We start from the raw sequence: 12,325 nt of genomic DNA, 5'->3' as shown, positions 1-12,325 counted from the left end.
ATGGAGAGCTTTTTTGTGCGACCTTTAATATTCCAGACTGATGTGTCTTCCTGTCTACAGTGACAAAAAATGAAGATGTCAGCTATTTGCTGCCTAAATACTAGCTCAACCAGAATCTGAATTAGAACCCACAGACCCGTGAGGCTCCGGTGGGGTTCAGCTGGCTCTCACAGAAGAAGGTCTTGATTTCTTGTCCTGTTTCATGGTAGGTCTCCACCATTGTGTAACTGTGTGAGCTGTTTTCTGATCATGTTTCTTGACCCATACTCTGACCCCTGGTGACAGCATGCGACCGAACAGTTCAAGAATGAGATTCTGACCTACCTGTTCGGTGGTTCTGCTTGGTTACTTCTACTTGTGGAAGAGTTCCGTTGGTGGCAGATCTCCCAGGGGGCCTTGTCCCGCTTGATGTCAAGCTCTGTGGGCTTCAGTCTGAAGACCTCTACAATGATTTCACACTTGGTTACCACAGCTGTGCAATATATAGAATATATCAGATTTTTCTCAATTGAGGAAAAAAAGTGACGTAACTGACCGTATTATATTTGATTGGTTTTATTAGATGAACTGTGTTGTTCACCTCTGGGGGTATGTGTCTTTGGCTTCTCTCAAGTACAGAAAATACAATACTCGGACACACCATTAAAAATATACAATAGTGCAAATGGGCAGGTAGAGGAAAATAGGTTTTATAAATAATAAAACAGAGCACATCTTATAAATCAACAAACGTTCCCTGATGCAGTCATTATGTGTCCAATGCATGTATGGTAAAGGAAACAAAGGACTTCTTATATATGTTCCGGCTGGCCCTTGGGACCCTAAATCGACAGCCAGACATAAGCATGTGAGGTATATGCAGTTATATGTTTAGCCTTCCTGTGTACAGCACTGTCAAACAGTATATTGCAAAGTTGTTTCTGTGAATTGTCAATCATCTTCCGGCAATACTAACAATTTTGGAGTTTATTTTTTCCTCATTTTAGGCTTTTGTTCTTTTTTAAGTTTTTGCTTGGAGTAAAACTGAAGACAGTATGAAAAAATGCAAATATATTGTAGAAATTATCATCACTTATTATAATTATGATAACATTTCCATCTGGAAGCAAGGAATAATGTAATAAAAGTAATGGCCTCATTTAATGAATATCATTCTCCAATCACATCACATTACGACTAATGAAATGTTACATTTATATATCAACCATGAAGTCAGAACACATGAGCCTGCAGTGCCTCAACTACACCAATAAGCTACATGTATACTTTGTGTCAGCAGAAATATGTTATATCTAGGCTTTTTGGACAATTATTTAACTATAACATATTGCACAATATCATCAACATGTAATGCAGCGCTTCTGAACAAACGTACAGATTTAATAACAACACGCAGGCTTCTTGGGCTTTTTATTGCACACATATGAGAATACAACTATTAGAATCAAAAGGTGTTGTAGAGCTTCAGCTCCAGTCTTGAAGTGCTGCTGTAAGTTTTTCCAGCCATTCTCAAAATAGAAATAGAAATAAAACCCCAAAGGTGTAATGAGGCTTGATTTTTCCAACTCGTGCTAATCCATAAAATAGAGTGCCCTATATGTGTCTTTCAGCTAACTATTGCTTTCTGTTCTCATACGCCTCATACAGCATTGTAACATAGCACATTTAGCAGCTAAAGAGCCATCAGAAGCTGGTGGAGACCAAACAAGAACATAAAGTAAAATGTGGACTTACAATCATCAGTTGCCAGCCACAATCCAAATGAGGGTTGATGTTGCTTTGTGCCTGCTGGATATTACTTTATAAGGTGAAATGTGTCAATGTTGGGTTTTCAGCTTGTTTTACTATCCAATCATCAACTAACTTTAACCATGTTGCCATGTTTTAAAACATTGGCATTAAGAAAAACATAATATAACGTAATGCTGAGTTCTGCTGAATGGGGTTGCCAAACCATTGATGAAAGCAAATGATCAGACAAATATAGTAATGGAAATTAAGTTTATAAAACACATAATTCTAGATTATTTAACTGGTAGAAATTGATACAAATTGAGAAGTTATTTGTGAGTTGAGTGTTTTTCATCACACATCACATTGACTTGATTCTTGCTGACTTCAAGTTGTGTCCTGTGATGTAAATGTGACAAAAATAATCCTTTATATAAACTGCTCATGATGATATATTTGCTTTGCAAAAATGTGTGTGTGTGTGTGTGCGTGTGCGTGTGTGTGCGTGCGTGCGTGTGTGTGCGTGCGTGTGTGTCTGTCTGTGTGAGTATGTTTGTGCCTGTGAGGGTGAGGATGTCTTCAGTGACAATGATAATGAGTTCATAGAAGTACATGTGCACAGACAGTAAATGACAGCCTGCAGAGAAGAAAATGAAGAGAAAAAGAAGATTGCTGGTTCCATAATTTACTTATGATTGGAGGCGTGAGATGAACAGTGCTTTATTTAACCACAAAATAACTGTCATTTAGTGTTTCCTTGCGGAACTGGCCAGCATCTCTCCAGTCGCTGCTAAGCCAATCAAAACTAAGGCAACAAGCTGCTTTGCATCAAAAAGCTAATAGTATGTTCAGTTCCCATAGATATCCACTGTGTGATCCACTGACAAGCAATTCATCAGTCAGGATGAGGAAGGAAAAAAAGCAACCCTTAAAGGGCGTACGAAATGATAAACATGAATTTCTGCTGATGATAGTAAATGCTATTTGTGGTGTAAAATGATGTGTTATTTATGACACAATGATCGCAGTATTTAATAAATCATGATTTAGTATGTCGAACACCCGACGCCGTGTTCTGACGTCACAAGTAGAATACAGTCCACCAGTTGAATACACAGACAGCACGGCAGAAGCGTCAGACGTGGCGATGTCGGACTCTGGCTCGGATATTTCGACAGAATCGAGTGACAGTGAGTCATCAATAGACTCGTTGCACCTTCAAGAAGAGGAGTTTATTGAAGAGGATGCCGGTGTCGTGGATTTAGATCATGCGGACGAGTTTAACGTGGTGGAAACAGAGCAGCGTGAGACACAGTATTCAAGATGGAGACACAGACGGGAGCGAACATGCGGATGATGGTGACGGTGATTCTGGATTTGGCGGAGATCCTGTGCGACAACAGAACACAGACAGGTATATACATCTGACTATAGTTCATAGAACTTCTCAATATATAGTAAATCATAATCATCATCACACATCATAATAAATCGTAACATTATCCTCGATCGTAAATAGATCGCAAGCTGTCCTATATCGAGTCGATAGCTTGGTTTCCTTGAATTATTATGAACCCGACTAGTTGTCCGCAAATGGCTCGATCGCTAAATATTCAATTCTTTCTCTACTTGGACACATCGACGTCTGTAAAGCTTGATAACTTGATTCTTTCTCGAAGTTTCTGCGGTTGAGGTTCTATCATTGTGTCTGATGTCAAACGTCTTTTATTACGAGGCTGTATATAAAGCATTAGCTATTAGCTAACAAACAGACCGGAGGACAGTGCTGGTTTATAAAGTATAGTCTGTATACTGACCGTCTCACTTATAGTGCTTACGAGCCTGTTGTCAAACACAGGCATATAAATAGTATGACATTAAGATGACGTCAATATTGGCCTTTTTTCTGGATATTGCATATTGTGTACATGTCCTTACCACTCTTCCTTTGTACATTTAGGTGTACATGTGAAAACTGTACAATTATGGAAGCAATTGAAGAGCTGCTGCCAAGAAAAGGATGTCATGGAGGAACTCAATGAATATGAGGGACATGGTGCAAACATAACCTGCATAACAGATCACCCAGGATTCCAATCAAAGTGTCTGGATGTTTGGGTGTTGCAGACAGCCTACCAAAGGTATTCGAAGAGGGACAGACAACAAGCAGGTGATCAGCCACATAATGAGTAAGTTACTTGTGTGCACAGATGTGTAGAGCTCAGAAACTTTGATGTATTTTGGGAAGTCGAATGGTCACTCTGGCACAGTCACAGAATAAATAGATAAATAAGCAAATAAGGTTGAAGTGATTACCATTGACATGTATTATCTTGTACTTTACAGAATGTATCGCTATGTGGCATACCGCCGGTGAGATCTTGTTGGGGAATACTTGGTAAGAACCACAGACTGCCATCATGTGCTTTTCAAAAGATCTGTGCTACGTTTCCATCTGACAACTACACGTCGTTCAAGTATCAGCACTTTATTAGAGTCAATAACAAAACACAATGTCAGTTCAGTGATTGAATCTGCTTCTATACAGCACAACAGCGTCCCTCTTGTTTGGTTCTTCCACCGACTGCTGAGTGGATCTGGGACTTCCAAAGGTTCCTCATCAAGCATTATATATAATATGTATTTATGTATATATGTATGTATGTATGTATGTATGTATGTATGTATGTATGTATGTATGTATGTATGTATGTATGTGTGTATGTGTGTGTGTGTGTGTGTGTGTGTGTGTGTGTGTGTGTCTATATATACATATATATGTATATATATATGTATATATAAATATATGTATATATATATATATATATATATATATATATATATATATATATATATATGTATGTATATATATATATATATATATATTTATGTGATATATATATTTTTTTTTTGTAATATATATATATATATATATATATATATATATATATATATATTTCTGTGATCATCTAGTATAGATGTTGTAAAGATCCAGTATGACACTAATGACAATGTGACTCGACCCCCAGTCCCTCTCCTCACCACCATCTCTGTATCCTCAAATGAGACTGCATGGTCCAATTATGGCTTGTGAGCTTTCAAGGCAGTCACAACACAAAGAAGTCATCTTTGACAGAGGAGAGTGTAAGGGACAGCTCATAAAGTGTGTTGTGTCTGCACCACACAGGACTTCTCAAACCTCATCAATGTGATCTTGATAAGATCGCAGGGCCTTCTCTTTCAAATGATGCATGCCTCATCGTGTTTTTTGTCTTTTATTTCTGTCTAAAAAAAATGTACCCTGTTTACACTTAGTAACTTGTCTTGGCCGATCGGATCATTAGTGTACGCCGCCAAATACACGTGAAAACGATGGCCTCGGCAGGTGGTTTGAGTGATGGGATCACAATGTGTCTTGGTAATTCTTTTCACTTGTATTTAGCCGGATGCATTTGGCCACGTATCTTTTGTAGTACAAACGCTAATGCATCCTGTTGCGTCCCCGACAAGGACATAAGGAAGAAACATCATCAAAGACATGGCTCTCCTTTTGTTTCTCCTTTTTCTCATTTCCAGTTGGTTCTCAATGTGGCTTTGTCCACAACGTCAGTGCGTCTATCATCTTGGGCGATCATCATCTTAGTGTACCTGGAACATGCCAAGGAGTAGACCCAGGGTGCTTTTCATTAGGTTAACTTGTTTCCCCGCTTCCCTCACTCGTGTATCTTACTCGCTTTGTAGCTCCTCCTTGCGAGGATGTGAGCCAGAGACGCGAAGACGGAGGAGCCGAAGCTGCCTAATGAGAAATCCTTGGTTCCATAGCGTCAATCTTAAGCAACGTCAGTTACTTTTGACGTGCTGCACAACTGTATGTCACATGTGGAGGTGTTTAGGTGTTTCTTTGATCTAAGCTCCTCCAGAAGCCTCCTATCTCCGATCGCTCCTTGTCTCCTGAAGGTGCATTTAAGGGCTTGGAAGATCCTTAATGATGGCGGAGGGGAAATGGTTTCTGAGACATAGGAAAAGAGAGGCTGGAGGATGCATTCGTTAGCGTAATGAAAGGATCCCCAGTCTGTATTTGTTTTCATTTCTTCTTCTCCTTCTTCTTCTTCTTCTTCTTCTTCTTCTTCTTCTTCTCCTTCTTCTTTTTTAAATTTCCGGCAGAAGATGCACAGGAAGTGCATTGCTGCCTCCCGCCGGTTAAAAACATCAAAGCATTTGGTCTTTGCAAAGGGAAATGATGTACGTGTTTACTTGCACATAGAGCGGGGAAGTGGGATCCGATCACAAGTTGTCACTGGAGACACATGTGGAGACGCTTGTTAATGCCAGGTGTGAACAGGGCCATTCTGAAAGTCCTGCAATACTGTTATGGTACAATGTAGGCATTGTGTATGAGACGCTCATGAACAGGTGCCATATTGCTGCCGCGTTGCAGTACAGACAGCCCTCATGTGCGATTTTAGATTCTTTAAAGCAATATCTCACTTTTGTAGGACATTTTTACCTTTCTGCACACATGCTTCAACCACTGATATTTGCTGCCCCAGGTATCTATAATACAACATTTGCTTTCAACTTCAAAAGTGTAATCTTATAATATTCTATTGTTGCACATTACAGCGGTGTGAGGATTCTTTTTCTGCACAGCAAACTCTAAAAGAGGTAATTCTGCCTTCTGCAGACAGTACTGAAGAATTCTGTGAAGCTACTGAAGCTCACAATGAGATAACACTTGGAGGTAATTCTTAATTACATACTTACAAGTCAAGTTTACATCTGTGGACATCTCAATAAGCAATGTGCATCAGGTCCCATGCAATAGACCAAATACTGCTTCAGCAACATTTCCATTTCAACTAGTCAGCTAAGCAATGGCATCTGCTCTCGCCAGTTTGGAAAGCCTGAATATGTGTGATGAGTTCACTTAATGACATCCAGCTTGAAAGTTGCAATTCCTCTTAAGATATAAAGCGAGCGACGTTCTGAAAATATTTAGTCAAACAGTTCCAGAATAACCATGTAACTGGTGAAGCCCTCAGGAAGAGGACTCGTTGTAAACAAACACATTTTAGAAGAATGGAACCATAAATGATATGTAACATCTGATTTTAGGAATATTATAGAGATTGACTATAAGAGATCAAGTATGATAAGGTCACTAATTATTGAGGACAGTGCAGAGTCAGTAAAAAAAAAATATATATATATATACTGTATATTTTTAAAAATGTCACACATGTGCTTCATTTATTTATTGTATTAATGGTTCTAATATGTTTTATCTGTTCTTAGTGTTTATTTTGGCTTTACCTTATTTTATTATTGGGTATTTTAGTTTGTCTGATATTATTTAATTGTACTGCACATTTTTTTTAATCTTAATTTTCCCATGTAAAGCTCTTTGTTACTCTGTTTTGAACAGTGCTGTATAATTAAAATGTATCACTATATAAATATGCCAGATCCCATTGTAATAACATTATAGGAATATTATAATATGGGACAGAAAATATCATAAAGCAACCAAAATGTATATTGAGGACTCCAGAAAAACTGTACAACAACTGCAATATTTCATTGTAAAATATCACAGGAAGATTACTGTGATATTTCTCTAAGGATAAAACCAATATATTGTGCTATTAAATTGTCATCCCAGATTTATCAGCCTAGCAAACGTGACAACAGCCCACCAGCAGCCTTTTCGTTGGCCACGATGAGATATGATCGCTTCTGAAGTGTGAGGACTTTTCAGCACAGGCTAATTAATTGTAATAAGGCAGGCTGGCACATGCGTTGGCAATGACAGGCATGGGGTGAGAGGCGAGGGCTCGGCTTCCCTACTAAAACCAGTGTGCAGTTTGAGCCGTCAGGCCGCTGTGCTCCAGAGACTTGCTCTGGCACTCACCTAGATACACATCTGCTCTGATTAATCGCCTGCTTCGCCCAGTGCATACATTTCATTATCAGCTTTAAGTGGGCGAAAACAACAAGGATCAGGGCACAGAGCAGAGCTGTGACGAGAGGAAAGATGAAAGGGGGGGGTATGAGTGGAATATATTGGGTGTGTAAAAGAGGAGGATTTCTAATGGCCTTCCTCATTTCCTCTTGGTCACATTAAATAATGTTTGACCTTTATCAACCTCTATTGATAACCAGTTACCACCGATCATATCTGCTCATACTCGAGCCCCTCATCCCTTTTATTAATGGCTTGCCATTATCGCCATGATCAATAGATACAACAAAAACATCTAGTAAAAACCATAACATGAGACACTGCTTTGTCACAAGAACGTTTTAGCCTTTGTGGGTAAAATATTGTATGACACAGGTTGCTGTGGTAGGAGGTTGAGTCACCAGTATGATCAAAGCCCACAGATGTATTCACTGCTGCTGCTCATGTTTAAGAGCCTTGCTCAAGGGCAGCTTGCCAAAAGGTTTTGAGGAGGATGTGAATGCTACTAGCTTCTCAGCCTTTGAATACTGCATTCTGCAAGTGAAAGTGGTTTAGACGAGGGGGCTTTACCCTCCACCACATAACTGATGAAGGATGAACATTTACTCAGGCTACATCCAAAGGTAATTCACCAAGATTCTCTTGTCCATCAGCTCTTTCATTGATTTTATGATTGTTCGTGTCCTTGCTTGTCAAGAGCAAAGGTCCTCCGAGTCTGGTACAAACCCTTCATGCTCATGTATACACTTCGTATTTCTTGCCAAGCCTAGTCGCAGATTCCCCATAGAGCAATACTGCCATCCCCTGGCAGCCTCTGTTCATTACTCTGACTTTTCTCTCTACAGACCGTGCTGCAAAGTCACCAAATGTAAGAAAGAGCAGCGTTATGCAGGCCTGGTGTTCAGCCTTCAGAGCACAGCGGTGGAACTTGAAATGAAATGGGTCAAGGAGATTTAGATCTGGGCCATTATTGTCAAAGAGAAGAATGAGCATAGACATTGGAGTAATTGGTATAAAAAGTGTAAGCATTTGTCATGTAAGTTCAGAATGGGTTCTGTGCATACCTAATAGGGTTTTACACCATTTACAAAGGCATACTTTCTTTATTGTATCCAATGCCATATTAGCTATTACCAAGTATAATTAATATGTGTCACCCTTCAGCTGCTTGATAAAGAAACCCTCTTTCTCCACGGACTGAAACAGTAAAGCATTAGCATAATTACATTGTTACTTATGCAACCATGGTGACTTTATTTTTTAACAATTTTACAATTTCAATCAATCATTTTTTATAAAGGCTGATAGAATGCTAAGATTTGCTACTTGGCACTTAACACTAAGTACAGCTGAGGCTGATGGGAGTGTCAATAGTTTTGTGGGTCATAAACCAAAGGACTGGACAAATTAAAATGTTGACCTCACTATATTTTAAGTTCAAGGATCATCAGGGTAATTACGACTCGTCCTGAGGGGGACACAGATGAATTTTCGCTAAAAACAAAACTGTCAACCTCATGGTCTGGACTAAAGTAATGAATCAACTAACCAACCAACTTTTCCTTTCCTAGAGCCATGCCACCAACATAGCTAAAACGTATAAGTAATAAAAAGTACATTTCAAACAGTAGCATTGTTGATTTTCTCAATGACGGACAATCGAGTTAAAATAAGTTACAAAAAGGAAAGCAAAAAATACAATGAAATGCGGCTACAGTTACATGAAGAGTTTGGGATGTATTTAGGTGGTGTAACTCTCCTCTGGATGTTACCATTTCTCTGTGATGATCAGTGTCGGACTGTACAAAAGAAACTCCCCGTGATTCAGGAGTTCAGATAAGGGGGAGGGAGAAAGACACAGATGACCGGAGACTGTCCCTCTGTGTCTGTCTCTGTCTGCCTCGCTATCTGCTGGACTGCCTGTCAATCTGTCTTCATCCATCTCTTTCTTTTACTTTGTTAACTCTCAAAGATACACACACGCACGCACACACACACACACACACACACACACACACACACACACACACACACACACACACACACACACACACACACACACACACACACACACACAGTGCCTCCTTTTCAGAATAGATAAAGCTCTAAATTGATTAAGATTTACTAGTTAAACTTGTTTAAGGACACCCTGAAACCAGACCCTGGCAGGCAGATTGGCTTTATTGGAAGAGTTTCAAGTTTGAGTTTAACTTCATTGAGCAAAGCCGAAAAAAGTTCTGTCTGTCTGTCTGTCTACATAACAATGGACTGAAGCCCAGAGGTCATGGCTCACCGGAACACTGCTAGAACTGAACCTTCGTTAATGTTATTACTTACACCTGCACATTTCCTGCTTTGATAAGAAAACCAGCCATCAGTTCCTGTCACATTCTTCGACTGTATCCAAAATGTGGCAAAATGAGTCGAAAAAGGTTAAAAACATAATTTTTTTAAATACTCATGAGGTGGCAATTTGAGTTCCAGGAAAAGTAGCCATACAGCGGTTTTGCTAATTCACAATGTACAGTTGTTGCGTTTGGTGACAGTGAGAGGGCATGGGGTGACGAAAAGTAATATGCTTATTCAGAGTTAGAAGAGAAGATGAAAAGTATTCTAAGAAACTATACACAAAATATGAAACTACAGCCACAAGCCGGTTAGCTTAGCATAAAGACAACTAGCCTGTTTCCAAATGTAAGAAAAGCTGCTAAGCAGCACCTTTAAATCTCACTAATTACCATGTCATAACTCTTTTGGTAAGTCTGTACAAAAACCGAGGTGTTGCGGTTTAACAGGGGTCTTATGCCAGACCTTTTCTTGGCGGCAGTGACTTCCTGTGTTAATTTGTAAACTTTAAAGGTGCTAGATGGTAGGTTTTATATTAAGACTCTGCAAAAAAAAGAAGATTAAATGTGAGTATTGCCCAAATGTCAACTTTCTTTTCTTTCTTTCCTTAACCCCAGAGTTCCAGTATATTCTGCTGGTTTGGAGAAACATAATCAAATTCAAACCAGTTGGTACATCGCTGCCTAACTGGGAGCTATTAAACCAGTTCACCCTATTGGCACTCCAATCCAAGAGAAGCTTTCTTCTACACTACATGCCATTATAAACACAGATACAGCCATGCAAACGTGCTGCTTCTTTCAGATCTCCGACTATGTCCCATGTATCTGTGTGAGGGTCATATTTCTCCACGCTCTGCAGGTAGGTCCTTTTAGAGCACGAATAGCCCCCAGTGACGTACACATAGCCCAGCATGGCCACCGCCCTGCACTCTATCCTCCTCTCCTTCATGCTGCCAAGCGGGATCCATTCTTCTGTGTGTGGGTCGAAGCGTTCAGCGAGGGTGGTCTGACCCCCTACCAGGTACAGGCTGCTGTTCAAAGACACCAGGCACATCCCGTACTCTGCAGGGAGCAAGGACATGACAATAACTGGGTTTCAATACAAGCATGTTTATGTAAATGTAGATTCATTTAGTTATAAAGGCGTTTTTGATAACTTGTTAATACATTTTGGATCTCTGTCTTTCTGCATGCAAAATCTAGAGCAGTTGTGATTTCTTTACTGCTTGTGAAGCAGTATATTTTTTATTCCAGATAAGTTATAATTGGATTTGATATCAGAACTACCTGGATGGGGGCAAGTGGTTAGGATACTCCACTGGTCGACGTTCACCTTGTAACTCTGGATCTTGTTGTAGGTGCAGCTGCCTTTGAAGCCATAATTACCACCTGCTACATAGATGTTGCTTCCAAACACAGTCGCGGAGGCGTTCCCTACTCCTGAGAAAACAGACAGGCTCATTTCATCAATATTATTCTGGTCCATTTATAAGAATAATTTGACAAATAGAGCGACAGACTTACTCACTTTCTTAGATTCTTAGTTAGATGAGAAGATTGAAACCAGTCTGTCTGCTCCTTTAATGCTGTGTTTTCACTGCATGACTTGACTCTTTTCTTTTGGGACCAGGTACTTTTCTCTGTTTTATTTTGCAGTGCAGATAGTACCCTCTCAGTGTAGGGAGGACTTTCAGCTGATCACCGTATCGATGGCGTGTGAAACTGTTGTGAATCCTTTCATTGGCAACATCAGTTGTACAGTAGTAGTAGTAGTAGTTTTGTGGGCTGCCATTTTTTTAATTGTGGGTCTCACAAATAAAATAATTACTGTCGCTATTCACGGTGGCATATGTCGTGCTAGTGGCGATTCTCTCTGACCAATCAGTGGTCTGCAGTGTTTTAACTCCACTACTAGTACAACTTCATAGAGATGTTAAATGTGTGATATAACTGTAAAAACACACCTTGCACCATATCAGCTACAGCCATCCACCTCCTCTTCAGTGGATCAAACGCTTCAGTCTGTGGCATCGCTGAACCTCCTCTGTAGCCTCCCATAACATACACACAGCCACTACAGGAAACAGAACAGTGGTAGTACCTGCAGGATAAAGGCTTTATGATTATTAGTATTAGATATTTTATACATTTCAAACAATATTGCCGAAATAGAAATACTCAAAGACTGTACAGTTGAGATATTTGTACTTACTTGAGTACTTCCATTTTATGCTACTGTTTTTTCAATCTTTTTTATCTTCATTAGCTGTATATGACAGCTTCA

The 12,325-nt window shown here is 39.6% G+C and overlaps 1 protein-coding gene across 1 annotated transcript in view; it reads right to left on the bottom strand.

Annotated features, from left to right (window-relative positions):
* Positions 1-9,856: 9,856 nt before the first annotated feature.
* Positions 9,857-12,325, bottom strand: part of LOC115028532 (kelch-like protein 23) — an 11,677-nt gene continuing 9,208 nt past the window's right edge. Inside the window, 3 exon segments of the mRNA XM_029462370.1 lie at positions 9,857-11,103; positions 11,329-11,481; positions 12,006-12,142. Coding sequence (XP_029318230.1) covers positions 10,790-11,103; positions 11,329-11,481; positions 12,006-12,142 — 604 coding nt within the window. The 3' untranslated portion in view covers positions 9,857-10,789.

Source organism: Cottoperca gobio, chromosome 3 (assembly GCF_900634415.1).
Source record: "Cottoperca gobio chromosome 3, fCotGob3.1, whole genome shotgun sequence".
Classification (NCBI taxonomy): Eukaryota; Metazoa; Chordata; class Actinopteri; order Perciformes; family Bovichtidae; genus Cottoperca; species Cottoperca gobio.
This window is presented reverse-complemented; position numbering and strand designations above follow the sequence as displayed.